The sequence below is a fragment of the Mercenaria mercenaria genome, chromosome 11 (genome assembly GCF_021730395.1).
Source record: "Mercenaria mercenaria strain notata chromosome 11, MADL_Memer_1, whole genome shotgun sequence".
Taxonomy (NCBI): domain Eukaryota; kingdom Metazoa; phylum Mollusca; class Bivalvia; order Venerida; family Veneridae; genus Mercenaria; species Mercenaria mercenaria.
The window spans coordinates 4,034,111-4,054,472 of NC_069371.1; the positions used below are offsets into that span (position 1 = coordinate 4,034,111).

At 34.6% G+C, this 20,362-nt stretch overlaps 1 protein-coding gene across 7 annotated transcripts in view; it reads right to left on the reverse strand.

Moving 5' to 3' along the window:
* LOC123531523 (secretin receptor-like) overlaps nucleotides 1-20,362 on the reverse strand; it is a 103,854-nt gene that overhangs the window by 19,084 nt on the left and 64,408 nt on the right. For 5 of the 7 annotated variants that reach the window (XM_045312576.2, XM_045312572.2, XM_045312573.2 and 2 more), the window contains 4 exons: nucleotides 18,618-18,685; nucleotides 13,056-13,155; nucleotides 828-938; nucleotides 240-373 (listed from right to left, as the gene is read on the reverse strand). In XM_045312576.2, coding sequence (XP_045168511.2) covers nucleotides 240-373; nucleotides 828-938; nucleotides 13,056-13,155; nucleotides 18,618-18,620 — 348 coding nt within the window. In that variant the 5' untranslated portion in view covers nucleotides 18,621-18,685. Of the gene's footprint in view, nucleotides 1-239; nucleotides 374-827; nucleotides 939-13,055; nucleotides 13,156-16,801; nucleotides 16,992-18,617; nucleotides 18,686-20,362 lie in introns of those variants that run through there. The other 2 variants (XM_045312571.2, XM_045312570.2) reach the window with 2 other exon arrangements.

Sequence of the window (20,362 nt, forward strand, 5' to 3'; positions counted from 1 at the left end):
TGTTTAGGTACTGTTAAACACCTGCGAAACTACATGAAACAGTGACAAGCCTTTCAAACGCTTAAACAAGGGCATAACTGCCGTGCGAGGTTTTCTTCCAAGAGGTAACTTTTGAGGTCACTGTTACACGAACACTGAATTAAAGCAGTAATGTGAAAAACAGCAATCAAATAAAGTCATGTTAGTTGCGGCGTGATTCTCTACAGGTTTTATCCAGATCATTTAAGACGTGTACATACCGCTATAATTTTAGGTACATCGTAATGAAAATTTGAATCTCTATCGGAGCATAGCGTTAGGTTAGTCCATGTTCCGTTCAATACTGGATTTATCCACCACTCCCCTGTACTGTCACAGGTCCTTGTCGCCATTTCTGAAAAAATGGTAGTATTTTACTGTATTGCTTACCAATCAATGCAGAAAGTGTTTCAATGGACTTCTCACATCAGAATGCAACTAAAAAAGATGCATGTCTTTTGACATTAAAATGCAACCAAATTGGGGTATATGACTTTTAACAAACTCGAGATGTTTTTTTTGAACGCATGAAGCTTCACCTTAAATGTAAAAATAGCACGAAACTTGATGTACATTCTAGACAAAGATGGCGTTTATAGGACGTATGACTAAGAATTCGACTGCACAATATATAAATAAGAATATGTGAAAATGTCGTGAATGGGAAAAAGTATCTATTTGAATGATATATTTAAATTCTTATCAGTGAAACATAATTTAAAACGGTATTAGAGCATGTTTATTTAATGAGATTATGTTTCGTGTCTGACTGTATCTAAAACCCCCATAACCTTGATATGAGTACTCACCGCTTGGTTTAAACCCATTGACATAATTTGGGCATGGAATAGACATAACAGTTCCGTTATCTGTTGGTGGCCAACACATGACTCCGTCCCAAACTCTGGGGCAGCCATTATCTGAAAGCAAAATTTATACGATTTAATTGAAGACATTTGCACAATTCTTTTGCATCTAGGGGAAAACTACCGTATCTACAGAAAGGCAATTTCAATATATGATAACAAAAGACCCTTCGACTTTATTGCCACACCAACACAGTTATAATTCATATGGCAGTATTTCGTGGCGGATGAAGACACCTGGTGCCACACCCGGCCATTATTTCAGGCAAGAGCAGGTACCCTCGGTAGAAGCACCAACCTTCCTCAAGCTAACTGGTTTGCTTCCTCACTTGAAAAAAATTCTACAACAAAAGTGAGGGTTCGAACCGACATGTATGAGTGACAAGCAAACTCTTTATAAATTCATAAAGATATAGCTCAAGATCCTTTTATACCAAGCTAGCTTACGGAAATTTACTGGTTCTACCCAGATGCCCGCCAGTGCCATAAAACATTCCTGGAGGGATACATTTTGACTTAATCCGTAAAAGCCACCTTATATCTGCAACAGATTTTAAATACAAAACGTATTTATCTTATTATACTTTTCCCAACTACTAATTTTTACTATGTGACGTTTGTGTGGGATTTTTGTATTTCTTGTCGTAGGGATCGAAATGTCATGCCGAAAATTTATGATTGCCGCCTACTGCTTCCAACTATTTCGGCCAAAGAAAGCTAGAGCTCAATATCAGGCTTCTCGCCATAATAGATCTCGACATATCAATTTGACTGTCTGATTTGCATCTTTACCAGTGATATAGATATTCTGTAATTGAACATATGTTACATCGTTCAGAAAGGAGCAGAAAGAGACACACAGCTCAGGGATGGAGAAATATTAATATCCGAAAATAAGAAGGAAAATTTATATCAAAATATAGAATTTCCTAACTGAAAAGACAGTCTGAAAGTTCTATGTTAAGGTTAATTAGAAACATTAAAGGTTGAGAGTAACACAGATACAACTAAGGTCAAATGGTGGACTACATAATTGTTTCAGACATTGGCATCTGGATTGATAAACCGACCTTCCGTTAACCAGTATGATGGCTTTCTCATAAGTAGAATGCTACACCCTAAGGCATGCATTTCCACTACCGTCCATGAACAGGCTCAATCAAACCGAACCTGCAACATTTTCGTTTTTGTCGTGTTGAGCGACCTGTGAAGTTTCTACATTTTCCATTTTATTATCACAGCAGCGTTGTTTGTGCCGTGTGGCGGCCGTAAAATGTCTCCCCGTACATTCAATCAGGGCTGTTATATTTCGATCTTCTCAAATTGTTCAGCACGACTTTTATGTCGTGTTATTGGTACTGTTTAGTTCTCAGCATGACCATTTCGGCCTGGGTGGTTCCAATACTCCCGCTTTCATAGCCTTGGGTATTGTATAATCACCCCTTGATATGGTGCCTGCTTTTTAATTTTGTCTTTTGACAGTTCCTGTGATATGCAGGCTCCATAACCTCAGATCCCTTTTCTTAATTCCAGTTTGTTTAGTTCTGCCCATTGTTTTCTCGTTTGGGGCTAACCCATTACTTTATTTGGGGACCAAACGCCGCTTTTCATGGAATTACACGACACAACCCGTGTATCATTGAAGGTTCCATGTTCACCGCTGTTTAGATACATCTGCAGATGTCTCTAAATTGCTTTTTGTACTTTTAGCATGTGTAAATGTTGAGTTCTGCTCAACCTGGGGCTAGAGGGCGTGGACGGTAGCATGCATTTCCACTACCGTCCATGAACAGGCTCAATCAAAAAAACAAAGAAAAATATCAAACAGGGAATGCCACGCACCAAAAACGCAGCCTCCCCAAAACGAAATCCCCAGCACGCAGATGCGCGCACCACACGCACATACACACACACACGCACACACACCCAAAGCCAACATACAAGGACAAAACGAACAACACACACGCACACAAAGCCAACACATAAGACGAAACGAACAAACAAAGGAACACAGTGGGGCACCGCCTTGGAACGGTCAGTGGCAAAAACACCACTGGGGAGCTTAAACCGGTTTATGGTGCACCTAACCTCACTCTTACCCCCACCATGTTCCAAAGACATGGGACAGTGTAAATAAAAGTAATCCCCCTCCAGGTGAATCTCTTACACACGTAATGGAAACAAAAAGGCATGGCATGTAAAACACAAAAATGCTCGTGTATAAATATATAAAAAACAAACCTTAAGAACCAAAAACGTATGTACTCAATGCCTTTTCAGAAGACAGAGCAACAAGAGAAACACCCTTAAAGGCCCGACGAAACAGGCCAGAAGACAAATATCAAAACAGTTCAGTCCTGGTAGGATTTAAAAACTGCTCATCATAGAGTCCTCCCCCTCTTCCGTCAGACGCAATCAAAGAGGGAAGCGTAGTGTCCTACTGTAAACGGGTTGAACACTAAACAAACCGAGCCTGCAACATTTTCGTTTTTGTCGTGTTGAGCGACCTGTGAAGTTTCTACTTTTTCTATTTTAGCAATCTTTCGAACCGTGTCCAGTGAGAAGCTTGTGAGTCGAAGTCAGCGCCTTTACCACTCGGCCACAGAGGCCCCTACAAAACTTCTTCTTCAGGTAGATAAATGAAGTCATGTCCAAAACATTATATTTAGAGCACAATTGTAGATATTCAATGGCTTTTAATGGGTATTGTAGTATTGTTTTTTGAAAACGTAAGCTGGGCCTCATAAGTGGTAAGTGATGTCAGTAGTGTATTAAGAAACTTGAGTGAAATTTAAAATGCCAGTGTAACATGTAACAAATAATGCTGTAGTCAATCATATCTTTATGTTATAATTTTGTTATATGACATTACATGTAAAACGTTTAGTTTGCGATGCTTTCAAGAAATATTTCAACTTTAAACAACATAAATTTGTATCTCAATGTATACAATTTTAATGACCCCTCCTTCCTCTTTAATTCACAGAGAGCTGTTGTTGTTCTATGAATTGTTTTCCTGCTGAACAGCTTGTAATAAATAAACAAAATTATGCTTTTGTACAGTGTTTACATATTTCCGCTTTTTGCCAAATGCAACGAATACCTAGGGTTTATGAACAATATCTCTATGCCCAACGCAAATTCTAAGATTTATAAGGACAATTACATGTAAATCCTGTACAAAAGTACATTCTCAAAAAATTTAGTCAGTTTGACTGAGTGCTTCTAATACATAATTCGCATTTCGATAATTACTGCATCTTAAAAAAAGGCATATAAATATTTTTAAAATGACTCTATATGGATTAAGGCACTGTCATTCTCTTGCTTATATAAAAAATCATATACACACTAACATTTCAAATTTATATAATATAAGAATACAGCTAGGTTAATTACAGACTTGATAATTATTGCATGTTTTGTAAACATGAGTGGTTTTTATACGTATCAATAATTCATTTCTACACCTTCAAAACTCACACTACAGTGTCACTTAAGATGTTTCGTTAAAACTGTTGGAAAATGGAAACTGCATTTAATAAGGCAATTTTAGTATAATTACACAACTGATTTTCATGAAATAGTAAAATTAATTACTACTTTAAGTAGAAGGAAAATGAGCATGATAATATAAGCAGAACATGCTGCTTTAATTATATGATTGTTGCATGTTATTCGTGCCACAGCCGCTCATGAATATAAATAACAGAAAATGATTAATATTTTCCTCTAGAAAACGTGGTATCACAGGTTTTTTAACCAATCCCTTGAGCACAACTTTCGTTTAGAAACTGGATTACAAAATAATTACAGATTGAAGTGCATTTTGAAAATTAAGTTAAACTAAAATAGGCCTCTTTATTTCTTTTAAATACTGATTATAAAGGATGCATATAAATAGTGGCCAAAGTGCAATTCTGATGTTTTGTTTCATCTGGTGGGCGGCTTTCTATTTCTCATAACCTGTTAAGCAATGGTGATAACGACAGGTAAGAACTTCCGTATAAACAATCGTTAAGTTGAAATGATTCGTAGTGTTCTTAACAACAGTGGACCAACCCTGACATTTCCTTGAACTATGGTTAAGTCAAGTTTCATATAGTTAATTGTCTGTAAAACTTATAAGTTTTATTAATGACGTATATTATGCCCTGTTTTATTACTGAAATAAAATATCTATACCTATATAAGGTATCACTTGGTTAATACTGAGGTATAATTTTTGTATGATTCCGGTGAATAGTATCAAGTGAACCAGTAAGAAAAATTGACTTTTGTAAAATAAACAAGAAACATGTGTAAATATTTTGAATTTAGCACCGAGAATGTCCAGATACTTTACATTTTAAGACTGTTATCTTGTAAATAACCGACAGTTTTCGATGAAAAACAAGTATTTTTGATAGATATTATATTTGCCTTAAACCTATTGCCTTTCAGTGATGTTTTCAAAAATATTTGTCAACCGTGTCAAATTTTCCTACGTTCCGTATACCTATATTAAGTTCTAAACAATACAGATGTACCCAGTTGAAAAATATATTGGACGAGCTTACAGGTAGATTTAATCAGACTAAACCAAAGTGACGGTTGCGATGGAGCGCAAGAAGGCAATGCCAATCTTGCCGCGCAGACGTAACTGCAAGTTACTGAGATTGAGTTGTTGGGATGGCTATGTTCTTTACTTAATTTCATAATGTACATAGACACCGAAAGAATGCCAAAAAGTAATCACATTGTCATACTGTTTCTTGAAATAATGGACTTTCAATAAAGGTAACACAGTTTGAATTGACTGAATAAAACACGAACGAAAAGGCTACACAAATAAATCCTCAACATATTTATATTGCACCTTTTAGTTATTGTCATTGTATTTCGTTTCTAAAGTTTAGAGTTCTGTTATGTGCATTTTATTTCTATAATATGATTTTTTTTTGTCATTTGCATGAGAAACAGCACTAAAGAAAGTGTACGTTTACATTTTGACGTAATTATTCCACAACAAAACAGAAACGTTATATGGCTTAATTTTCTTCTTGGCTTGTAGTAAAAACAAATGCAATAGGTTTCTAGCCATTTTATGACACGTAGTTTTGAATAGAATGCTATCTTGTTACCTGGAGAGAATAATAAATTAAGTTACCAGACTCTTTTTGTCCATATTATTATTACCACTCCGCTACAGGGCAATGTAAAAATTAATCATGAAAACAACCAATAGGATGTATAAGTTTGTATTTGTTTGTTGGCTTTATAGTTAAACTCATTCATGGCGACATCCTTGCTTGTACTGGTTGAGGAAGACAAGAGAACTCCACTGAGAGTTGTTTCAGGCATAGACTGCCAACTGGGACCCAAAACCCCACCCCCAGACCTTCTGTTCGTTGGCTGACTAGATGGTTTTCTCACATGCGAGGTTACAAAGGGCAAGTGATTTGAAGTTAGCGGCCTTAACCACTTGCAGACAGAGGTTCATGCTTGAGTTTTGAGAGTTCATAATCTCGGGCCTGATTTTACAGACCAATAGATTTTAGGACCATGATTGGTTGTTTCTGAATACAATTCAGAAACAAACCAATGGGAAAATGTTATTTTCAGAACTGTCTTCAAGGTCACTTTCATAGTCTTCGTATGAAAATTGCTGGCAGCCAAGTTCTGACAGAATATTCACAACATGTTTTCCACGTGATCAATCTGAACGTTCCATAACAATTTAACTGAAAACCTTGCAGTTTTTCTTTCACAGTTTGTAACATATAAGCAGGTATTTACATTTCAACATTCTTCTCACTGCTTTGAATATATACAGAATAATTTTCGTTTCAATATATAGTTGAACTATTTTTATCGCGTGAACAAGAGACGCAATATTCCTTTTTGCAAAAGTCAGTATAAGATCTGGTGTTCACAAGTGACATATATTTGATCTTTTACGTATAATAAATAAGTCATTGTTTCATGTTGTTCGACGGTTTTAACCGTATTTTGTTCGCGTGATCCAAGATATATTTGATACTTTTCATCTACATTTTACCAAATATAGATTCCCAAATATGTGTAAAGATTTGTTCATACTATTAGTGTTTCGACTCATTATACAATGCAGTTTTAACGTCCATGGAAAACGTGTTACTGTACTTCGCATAAAAATTATTTGTTTACGTCATTTGATAATGACTTAAAAGTGGTAGATAATGGAACAGATAAAATTACAGAATGCAGTGCACTTTTAAAAATATTTACTTTAAACAAGTTAAGTTATACAACGGTTACAAGAGTTAAATACATGTACATCATGACTCGGACGCTGTTAAAGCGGAGTACTTTTTGAGGTATGTTGTAATAAAAGTCCTAAGTAATGGTTCATGAGATTACAGTTTGCTAAAACAGAGCCACGGGTATAAACTTAATTAATAGCAAGGTCAATTAGTGATTTATTACCCTCTTCTAGACCTGAACATGTTTGTTTTATCTTTGTTATATCGTTTACACATACATGCACTGCTGTAATGTTTTGTTTTCGGGAGCTGCCTTCTTGGACTATAGATATTCCAGCTGGATCTTCGTCCTTGTTCGCCCCATTTAATTTGATTGACAGGTGAAATAGACAGATTTTCCATGTGAAGCACACTCATTTAATTTGACTGAAAGGTGAAAGTGATCATCCCGCGCGTGAACATTTCTATTTGCGGTAGGTTTGTACAGTTTAATCAAAAAACGGGTAAGTAGGTCGATTTTAGAACGTTAGGAAATAGTATGGAAAAAAGCATTTTTGAAACACTTGTTAACTGCATGAATAGTTCCACTTTATGATAACCGTGGTTTCCGTGCGTGATAAAGCACGTTATATCTTTCCAGACACTCATTTTGACTTCGGTTTAAAGTAGAAATAAATTGTAAATATTACCAGTAATATCAAAATCAAAATAGGAATAAAAATATTGGCCATTGTTTCAAAGACATCTACTAATTTTATCAAACCTCATGTTTATTTCGCAAACATATGTACCTTTTTGCTTGTACATGTCAAATAAATGCTGATAGAATAAATTTTAAGATTTTTGATTATTGTAAGCAGAAATCTGGTAGAAACTGTAAAAACTGGCAGTACAGAGTAATAAGTATTTTAAAGGAGTATAATTGTACCAGTTTTATTGATACTAGCACTCCATTATCGAAAAAACTTTTGTATTGATAAATTAACAAAATCATGTATAAGGAAGTTTAAACAGTGCTGGTCTGAGAATATAAATGCTGTACAGGGTAATAGTAGAATAGGACAGAACAAACTGTGAACATACAGGAATTTTAAAACTTCTTTTGGTACAGAACCATATGTAAATACAATTTTACCGGTTAAGCATAGGTCGGCTCTCGCCAGGTTTAGATGTGGTGTAGCGCCAATTCGCCTGGAAACTGGCAGATATGAAAGGTTAATGTTAAATGATAGAGTATGTCCTTTCTGTGTTAATGAACATGAAGTGGAGGATGAAAACCATGTTTTGTTGTACTGTGAAGAATATCTCGATATAAGGAATGACTTGCTCAGCAAAGCTAGCTTAATAGATAGTCACTTTATAAATTTGTCTGAAAATGAAAAGTTGAATTTCGTTTTGTCCGATCATAGAATTATACGTCTGGCGGCAAAATCCTGTTTTCAAATTTTAAAACGTCGTAGGGAAAATCTGTACTCCGTGTAGTGTTTTATTGTTTTTGTTTTTAAAACTTCTTTTATGAATATGGGAAGTGTTTTAAAACTGTAAATAACATTTTGTACTCTGGTTTTAAAACATAAAATTATTTTAGATGTTCAGCATGCAAATGGAGTTAGGGGTTTTATTTTCAAATACATTGGGAAGTGATACAAATTTAGCATGGTTTTAACTATTAATAAGGTCAGTTTTTAGTTTAGGGTTAGGCACTTTCATTTCAGTGTTTTCTAGTGCATATACTCAGCAAAATAAACAAGGCTAAAATACATACAAGAGCTCTGCAAAGCCGGGAAATGAAAATAAACACTCTAGGTCAGTAGAGGAGGGATAAAAGTTATAAAAGAAATTGTGTTTGTGTTAAGGCGAGGATGTAATGTGGCGATGGGAGGAGATTAGGGTATATGCACTCTGGGCGCACTCTTTCATGTATATGTTATCTTTCATATCTTTCCATTTCTATTCTTATATGTTCAACATCACATCTACATTTAGCTAGTGCAGACTTGAGAGACCATGCAAGAATTATTAATGGTACATGTAGTTTTCCGTTTGATATCCACTTTTATGCATTTTACTAGCACGAAAATTATTTCCACCTTTTCCGCTGGGACCAATAGCAGATCTTTAATGTTTTAATCTCTCTCTAACAGCACAATGTTTAACATTTGTTTCCAGATTCATCAATACAGTAGATTAACTCTTCATTTGCACTGAAATTGGGTTACAGGCACACTGCGAGGTGTAGTCTAAAATTGGTTTCCCTTTTTTAAAAATTTACTTCCAACTGATTAACTATTGTCAATTATGATGGTTTAACGCACTGTATCTGTTTTACACGTCAAACTGTACGATTTTGTTAACTATTAGACATGAAATGAATCGAGCAAGTTAAATACATCATTTTTCAAATAAAACTCATTAATTATTGAAATGTTTTATTGAAAAGAAAAAGATGATTTTCATATTAAATTATGTGCCTCTTTTATTTTAGCTCCGGCATGGCAAACAATCCAAAAAGACAAGATTTGCCTCTAAATCGTGACAAAGTTCTTCTAGTGGATAAAAAAGATAAATGTCTCCCCACAGACAATGGTCTGTTGTCACGCAAATCGTTTTGGAAATCGAATACATTTTATTATTGTCTTTGTATGACAAAAATAAAAGATAAATGGTCTTAACTTTTTCCTACTGCTAAATGTGTTCTTATGCATGCACAAGCATTGAGAAGAACTATTACATGTGCATGTAAAAAGAGAGTGGTTCTATTGGCCGGTGTATTTTGAAGATTATGTTTATTTATAAAAAAACAAGGTCTCTTTCATTAGTAATCTTACAATATAACTTTTACTCAAAACTGCACTTGAGTAATAGAATATATCTCTCAGTAAAATAGAAAAAAGTGGAAGCTTCACAGGTCACCCAACACGACAAAAACGAAAATGTTGCAGGCTCGGTTTGATTGAGCCTGTTCATGGACGGTAGTGGAAATGCATGCTACCGTCCACGCCCTCTAGCCCCGGGTTGAGCAGAACTCAACATTTACACATGCTAAAAGTACAAATATCAATTTAGAGACACCGCAGATGTATTCAAACGGCGGTGAACATGGAACCTTCAATGATACACGTGTTGAGGCGTGTAATTCCATGAAGAGCGGCGTTTGGTCCCCAGATAAAGTAAAGGGTTTGCCCCACACGAGAAAACAATGGGCAGAACTAAACAAACTGGAATTTAGAAAGGGGATCTGGGATTATGGAGCCTGCGTATCACAGGAACTGTCAAAAGACAAAATTAAAAAAGCAGGCACCATATCCAAGGGGTGATTATACAATACCCAAGGCTATGAAAGCGGGAGTATTGGAACCACCCATGCCGAAATGGTCATGTTGAGAAACTAAACAGTACCAATAACATGACATAAAAGTCGTGCTGAACGATCTGAGAAGATCGAAATGTAACAGCCCTGATTGTTATTTTCTGGTGAAAATCGTACTACTCGGCATAAACTTGTCGAATTGGCATTATAAGAACTAGCTGAGCTTTTCAAATTGCATTAACTTTATTGCAACCGACTTGACATTTCCTGGAACTGTACTTAACTCCATTACCTTGTCGTAAATTGTCAGCATAGTCCTAGAACGCACATGACAATGTGTTCGAAACAACTGTTGCGTTGATGGCGAGTAAATTATGAAAAGAAAAATTAATTGACCGTAAGATTGTGACTGTATTTGTGCTACATCGTTTTTGGAATTTTTCTACGTCTACAATTTTCGTTCAGTTCAAATAAGAATTAATGTATGTGTGTCATGCAGTATCTAGAGACTTTCCTTACAGCAATAATTCGATGAGATTGCATGAGGTTTATAAAAATGTAAGCATCTCATTTGCACAAGTTATATCAAATAATTAATTTGTTATGATAAAGTAATAGGTTACTACTACTTTTTTAAAACGTTTGATGTGAGATCTGTCATTGTTTTACTATAAAGCACTATAAAAACGTGTAACATTTCAGTATAGTTTATTTTCTACTAATTTATCTAGCTCGATTGTTACGAAAGCTTAAGACTTATTTGAACCGCTCTTGAACCCGCTTTTAGAATAACCAGTACTTGTGCCATATGTGAAGGCATGGTCGTGCCCCCAGTGGGTCCCTACACCACGACCCCCGGGTTCAGCGACCGACACCTTAACCACTAGAGCACAACCACTTCCATCTGAAACTCACGTTTAAAACAAAAGAGATGGAAAAACAGCTCTAATATGATATATTGCTGAAATAAGTAAAGAGAAACTAATTAAAATTACGAATATTTCAACTAGTTATTTTGCATTAACGTGACATTTTCTTCCGAAAGACAGTAAACAATATAATATATGTAATGAGGAATAAAATAAAATGATTGCATGTAGATCGTGACAGAACAATCTAATGTACAGTTGATTGGTATTTTCCTGCAAACATAGTTTTATTGTCATGAATATTGTTTGCAAATTTAGGAAACCTTTATCCTATAGTTTACAATATTTATAGCCTTTTCCTAATGGACGAATATGTTTTCCTTTCTTTTCTAATAAAGAATAACCCCGAATCTAAAAGAGGGATATATAAGTTTCTACGTAAATAGACAGTCATTACGTATCACAACACTGCAAACATTGTGTAGAGTTTAACATTAATTAATCTACCGGAAGGTTTACAATGGCATAAGTTTACTATTCCATTGTCTCCCTTTCGATCTCATCTTTAAGACTTTTATTGGCTCAGTCTATCGCCACACTACAGTCAATTGTTTAGAGATATATTGTCAATAAAGTCTAACGTTGAATTTTAAATCATGACACGTTTGTGTGTTTTGTTTTATTTTTTTCAAATCCACTGTGATAAACTCACGAACAAGACACATATCTTGAGACAGACGGCTACCGTTGAGCAAACAACCTTTGTGTACAAAGATTGCAAAAGGCTTCAGGAATGAGTTAGAAATCAGTTACCTAACCTCAAAAAAGAAGGCATAGTCGATGCATCTAAATTTATTGATTTTTGAATACTTCAGACAATCCCTTTTTTAAATGCACGGGCTTGTAGCTATTTCTGGCGCATGTACCTTGTTGACGTAGATGTTCAAAAACATACCTAGCCAAATCTAACTTTTGCTAAAAGATAGTAGGAATAAAGTATTTAAATACACCTAGCAAAGCCGGATTTGTGCTAAATGTTGCCAGGGATACACTCTTTAAATACACCAAGCACAATCTGATTTGTGATAAAAATGATGCCAGGAATACACACTTCACATACCTTTAATACACCAAGCAAAACCCGACTTGTGCTAAAAGATGACAGAAATGCACTATTTAAATACACCAATCAAAATACCTTGTGCTTAAAGATGCCAGGAATGCTCTTTTTAAATATACCAAGCAAAACCTACTTGTTACGTTTTAGATACTGGCAAAAATAAGTTAGTGTTGTGTTTACACTGTCTTGTGACTTTGGAACATGGTGGGGGTAAGAGTGAGGTTAGGTGCACCATAAACCGGTTTAAACTCCCCAGTGGTGGTTTTGCCACTGACCGTTCCAAGGCGGTGCCCCACAGTGTTCCTGTATTTGTTTGTTTTGTCCTTTCGGGTTCATTTTTGTGTGTGATGTGCGAGAGTTGTTCGTGTGTGTCTTTGGGGAGGCTGCGTTTTTTGAACGTGGCTTTCCCTGTTGGATATTCTTCCTTGTTTTTTTTGTGTATTAAGTGTACAAATCTAGTGCATCAAAAACAAATCTACTTAATGACATGTGCTCATAAAGTCAAGAATACACCCATTAAGCACTACCAGTTAAACCTTACATGAGTTTTACAAACCTAGTAAAATTCGATAAGCACAAGTAGTAACCTTACTTGTGGTATAAGAAGCCTAATAACACCTTGTACAACAACATGTAGTAAAACCTTACTTGTGCTATTCGAAGCCTCTTGATAGATCTGGGTCATGCACTCGATGGATTTGTCCAGTATAATCTTCTCTTGGTCCACTAAGCTTACAATCGCAGTACTCTAAAATAAAAACGGCATTTGATAGACATAAAGAAATTCACCAAGCTTTTACCTTTGAATTTACTAGTAGAATGTTTTGAATAGAAATTTAGTTTTTAAAAGAACTTATACTTGGTATCCTTTCATTTGACACAAAGACTAAATTCAGATGCTTTTTCCTCACTTGAACATAACATGCAATTTTATATAAATATTAAAGTGCATCTTTGCTTCCTAGATAGCTTTAAATGCTACTATGTTTGGTTTTTGTTTTTTTCACGCCGACATAGGGCATATCGCGACCGTTTATCTTTTCATGGTAGATGAAGACCTAAGGTTCCCCTCGGAAGTCACAGCGGTGAATGGTAAAAGATTCGAGGTCGACGACCTAAACGACTCAGTCACAAAGGCTCCGACTATGATGAAAAGGGTTTATAATAAGACCTAATATGATAAAACTCACCATAACAGTGACATTCTGTTGACAATGTTTGAAACTTTTATCAAAAAGACTTTTCTTATAGGTTTTTTTGGATAAAACATTTATCTTGAATTTTCTCAGTTTAAGCTCTGACACATTTGTATCGAAGGCTTAGTCAGAACGGGCAATGCTAAACTGTAGTACAGAGTTAAGTCATGGTAAAATGGGGCATTGATAAAACATCTGTGCGTACAATTTAGTAAGTGCCCAGTCCCTCCTTTTCTATTCAGCTCTTAACTGTCATCGCCAGTTTCTGTTCCATACTCAGTACAACGAGCATATTTATTGTTGTCATAAAATTTGTAAAAAGGTATTTTATAGGTTTGAATGTGAAATATGCCGTGATATCTTATGATAAATCCAAAGTCATTGCCGTTTTATCGTAATGTGATTTTGTTATATGTCAAACAAATGTTTAAGATATGGTTCCAAAGAGAGAAGAGCAATCGGTGCAGCCTCAGTGAAAACATGTCAAGTTACCAATACATGACCTCTTGCATATACGAGAAACACTCTAGAGAGAATGCAGTTAATATGTTTATGGGTGACACATACATCATTTGCAATTTTCGCAATATCCTTTATCGTTTTTGGTTGCGGGTTTATCCCGCAAACAAAGTTTAGTGTATTTCTGACAATCATGTAGCATCTTTATTTGATTCCAAATCACAACTAAAGGAATTTGTTCATGTGCTACACAAAGTAGTCCCATTCATGAACAATGCGGATGATTTATCAATGATCAAGCATTTCTTATTCCTCCTCTATCCATTCACACTGGTCATTTAGATTATATAAGATTTGTCAATGATTAGGTATTCCGGCCCATGGTTACATCACTGACTTCCAGCTGTTCATGTAAGGTCAGGCAGAGTTTATCTTAGATCAAGGCATATTAGTATTTGTTTCTTATACATGTATATTTATAGACTGGCATTTAAAATGAAAATAAACATAGCAAAACCCGCAACCACCAGACATCTCAAGGCTTTGATTTTAGAAGCTAAGTGATTGATCAGAATTTATGCTACCAGTTAACACGTCTCCATCGTAAGAATTTTTTGTAATAAGTCAAATAGAGTTGGCAGCAGGCATTGTTCCTTTCTGGCAAGCGAAATCAGATGCTATATATAACATGCTCTTACTGGTTCCAGACAAATAAATCATTACCTTTATAGACATATATTATACACTATTACACGTAGAACAATTATCGACATACGTAACACTAAAAACTTCCACTTACAGGTCACTAGGTTGAATATACTTAAGATTTAATCACTACTGTTTTTCATAAATGATTCCTATCACTTTACACTCACATTCATTCATTCATGTATATTTTGTTCTATTTATTATCTTTGTTTACGGATACATTAAGCATGACGTGTCAGTTGACCATATATATATATATATATATATTGTGTGAAACATGTTTATTATTAGATTATTGTTAAAGCAATGACCTTATTCTGAAATACCAAATATGAAAATAAACATGTTTATTTAATGATTCAATGCTATCTCTTGTGTGTTTATAAGGATATAAGACATCCTACGACTCAATAAATCTTGCTAGAAGCCCCAGTGTGCTGCACACCCGTATGAACGCACAAGAAATAACATTCAATCCTTCTATTTACATTTTTACAGTAACTTTCTACAAAAGTTTGAGATTTCGTAGCATGAATATCAGAAAATTAAATAATAATTTTCAACAATCTTAACAATAAAACGATAAATAGAGGAAATTTATTTGTCTGCAGTGTGATATCAAAATATATCTTCACCGATAAGGGAGACAATTGAATATTTTCACGAAGGCGGAGCCTGAGTGAAAATATCAAAATTGTCTACCTTATCGGTGAAGATATATTTCGATATCACACTGCAAACAAACAAATTTTCTTTTTATTTTATGCTAATTGGTGCAGATCAACGAATTTTCTGTTTATTACATGCTTACATGTTTAAATAAGACCAATACTTCATGATGATATTAGGATTTGTTTAGGCTACCGTGTGACATATGAGCATCCGCTAAATTACCATGGACACTCAGGCACATTGATATCGAATATTGGTTATTAGGTCCATGAAATCAACACGACGCCATTTTGTTTTTTAAAACAAAAACTGCATTTAAAATATTTTGTTAAAAAAATGCACAATCCGCGGCCAGCAGACAGTAATTACATATACGCATATTTAAAACTTTTCGGTCAATTCCGTCAGTTCGTTAAATAACCGAAAGCTTGCTTTGTTTACAAACGCTGAAGGTCAGATTAAATAATAACCCGAAAAACGTAAACAACTGGGGAATATCCAAAGTCCTTGGAAAATCAAGCTGCAGAATTAAATATCATCATGGATTTAATGGAAATATTGGTCTAGGAGCTGTATAGCATAACGAATAGCCTCACAATAGGATTGAATTTGGAACACAACTGGCTGGGTGGGGAAGAATTTCGACGAAAATGCTGGCATATTACATAAGGTTGAGTTGATGTCTTGTGATAATAAACTAAGACAACAACCAACTAAATGTGCTGTCGCTAGTAAAATCTACTATACGATAGTGAGGAACCGATGAAAAGTGGAGGAAATACGTATCTATCATAATAGCTATGGCAGGGCAAGCAACCAACTTTGAAGGTAACATTTCTAGAGCATTATTATTTCTTTTGCAAATTTTATTATAGCTAGCTTGTCCTATATAGGATTGTCCAGCTGTACATGTCTCCTGTATGGCTTGAATGTTAGGATTATAATAGGATACCAGCAATTATAAAGGCAACAAGGGGAGTTAATTAAAGAATATATTTCAAGGGAGATAATTTTATCTGAAAAAAAAAGAAGTTCGGCACTGTGAGTGATATAGAGAAATATCTCACCGATATTTTTCAGTATTTCACCAGTAAGCATAAAATAAAACTTGATTTTTGCATGAATATTGTTTATAAGAGATCAAAATGTGTTTTCCTTTTATACCAAATACATAATTATAGTGAATGTAAATGCAATAATTTGCTCAAGTAACGATGTTATCCTAAATGAGGTCTACATAACTGCATTACAATAATATGATCACATCAAATCTTTGAACAGTATTCATTTAAAATAAATCACAAAGGCTAACAGTACTTGTATTCACATGCCTACTCTCAACTGGAACTTGAGACCTACCTTAAGATAGCTTTTCATCAGTATCCAATTGACGAAAAGTAGCAATTTTATTGAACACTGTCTTTCAGGGTGATTTGGATTTATAAAGTCAGCAATGTCATCAGACATGTCAAAAACAGCTATTTGACTGATCTTTATTAAACAATGTATTTTTTATTTATTTACTTATTTATATAACCAACACTAACACTAGACATACGTGCCAGCGACAACTGAGAGTGGTGCAATTTAATTGAACTCTAACTCTCGGCGTTAAGTGCATTTATTAGATTAAAAATATCACAAGATCACAGTGTCATACTGACCTTTTATTGATAAATTTTGATATTATATTTAATTAAATGATAAAAATGTTATATTTAGACGTGAAATCGAGTTCAGGAAACAAATAAAACAATTAAGTATCAAATAAATATCTAAATATAACCGTTATTATTTGAACTGTTATTTTGTAAATTTTCCTGTTTTGATAATGTATTCAACAGGAAGCAAATATTACTTGCGAATTAATATTATGATATTATAATATTTTTCATAAACACATACAGAGTACGAAAATAATTGATAATAATATACGTGGTTACTTCACTAAATGTGTTTGAAAATTCTGCTATAGCAAGTTGCTGTAAAACACGTTTCAAAAGAACATTTTATATTCTACAAGTTGCAAAATTTGTAAGAAGATCCTATGGAAGCATAGAATGCGACAAGTAAAATAGGAGTGCTACGGTTTGACTTAGTCTGTTCGTGAGAGGTAATGGAATGTGCAGCACCCCTCACGCCCCCTTGCACCAGCTTAGGCGGAATTCTATTCCATAGATATTGAATAGACTCAATGATATCAAAGGCCCAGAAAATATAAAAACACTGAATCCGAGTGAGGGGATACTTTATGAGGCCGCCATGCGACACTTGAAAACAGCTGTTTTATGGTTAATAAAAATGTAAAATAAGCCTATTATATTCATTAATATTTTTTTCATCAATGTTGCGATACCATATCATAGGTAACTTTCATTTCATATTGTCTGTTTCTATCACTACAGTAGAATTTCAATCGCGGATATAGGAGCTTCTGAGGGTAATATCACTCTGATTTTGTACGGATTGTCAGGTATGTACGAATACCATCTAGCGGATGAGGAAAGTGACACACTCTGTCATTAAAAACAATACGATCTGGATTGTGTATGCGTGACTTCAAACAATTTTTATACGACCGACTGAATTATTATTAACCCTTACTCGCTAAATTTCTACAATGGACTTGTCTATCTTTTAATTTGGACAGCACCGTTAACTGTTAAAAGGGGTGTATACCAAATAAGATACTGTCTCAATGGCGAACAGTGGATCTACACTGGGCGCAAAGGCAGAATTAATCGTGTCCAGCATGATAAGGGTTTATAAACAGACTAAAAACAGACTTAAACTGTTATTTTGTAACAAACTCACTGTTCGTCGCAATTATAACGTCACAGCAGCAAACGCCACAGTGGTGCGCTGATAAAGAATATCACACAAAACAGTGGAAAATAATGCTTGATACCTTTGATATACCCGTCTATAATATTTTCCGTTAGAGCTTCTTTTCGTTGTGGGCCTACTTTGCAAATGCGTGGCTCTGTGGCTGTTTTTGTGGTGCTCTGTGCTTCAGAGAAATCTTATCTTACCTTTTATTTTTTATTCAACTTTGGGATATATTGTTTCCAAAATAAATACCATAATAAATATCAACTAATGGTATATGATAAATGGACATGATGCATCTAGTTCTAAATGTTCTAAATAGTCAAAGCCATTAAATACGACATACCATATTTGTTTCCAGTTATTTCTGAATCACATCTGACGATCTTCTGGGGTTATAAATGGAGGGAATATCTGAAAGTAGAACAATTTAATATAAGTGATAAAGGCATTAGTTTACAAATGACTGCTAAATTCAAACGTAACTGGGGAACAATCAAGTTTATGCAGTTAACAATTTGTTACGTGATAGCTGAAACCTCATCCATCCAATCAAAGTAATTCAGCGTCCAACCTTGGGCAAAGAATTGCCGTGTTATAGCAAATGGTAAATGTGTTCTATACAATTTATATTTGTAAAACCACTTGAATAATTTGTAGAAAGGGGGAAAAGACAATATATAGAATAATTATAACCTAAGTAATGTTGTAATGTTATCAAACGGTCCTGTTAGAGTAAATATGTTCTACGACTTTTCTTTCTGAATAATTTGTTGAACTGGAGAAAAACTTCGCTAGTCACGCAGCATTCTTATTATGAATATTGAGTTAATTTAACTTAATTGAATACCATATTCTTAACATGTTAGAGACGTAGCTTGTCTGTTTTAAAAGATCTGATAATGTGAGGAAAGCCGCTTAAATATGTATGAAAATAAGTGACCAGTGTAAAAGCGGTTGCAAAATTTAGCACGTTCCAGGAGTTAATCAGTACTTTACCAAAATCAGTCCAAGGAGTTTGACAAATATTTAACCCCAATAAGATGGACAAGACATTAAGGAAGAAATTGCTGTTCTAACAGAAAAATGAAGTTGCAATTTCCCTACACACAGGAGTTCCAATAATATAAGAGAACAAACTGCTGCTCCAACAGAAAAATGGAGATACTATTACTTACACACTAACATTCCAACAGTATTAGAGAAAATGGTTGCTGTAACAGAAGAATAGAAATTCAGTCCTCCTACTTACAGACGTTCCAACAAATATTAGAGAACAAAGTGCTGTTGTAACAGAAGAGATATAATTTTCCTTTACACAGACGTTCTAACAGTATTAGAGAACAAAGTGCTGTTGTAACAGAAAAGATATAATTTTCCTTTACACAGACGTTCCAACAGTATTAGAGAACAAACTGCTGTTGTAACAGAAAAGTTATAATTTTCCTTTACACAGACGATCCAACAGTATTAGAGAACAAACTGCTGTTCTAACAGAAAAGTTATAATTTTTCTTTACACAGACGTTCCAACAGTATTAGAGAACAAACTGCTGTTGTAACAGAAAAGTTATAATTTTCCTTTACACAGACGTTCCAACAGTATTAGAGAACAAACTTCTGTTATAACATTAAAGATGTAATTCTCCTTTACACAGATATGCCAACAGTATTAGAGAACTAAGAAAGATAACACCAAGATGAATGTATTGTTTTCTTTTCAGATGTGAAAACAAGCAGTCACATGAAGGGTAATATTTTAAGTAAAGGAAATATTTGTCGGGTGGAAAACATTTGCTGATGTTATAATGTTGATTAAAAGATTGATTATTTAGCTCATACTTATTTATTCTGTATTAACTCTACAGACTTTGAAAAAAAACCCCAACTAGAATGTCTTTATTGTAGACATGTCAATTCTTTATGATGCTGTACAATATCAATAGTTCAAGAAGCTGACGTAAAACCTGTTACCGTCATGGTGGATGAAGCACGACAATGTAAAAAAGTGAAATATTCCCCGAACGTAAATTCGGTTAGACCTCATAGGTTTATAGGTTTAAGGGACATCTAAGACAGATGACATAATTAC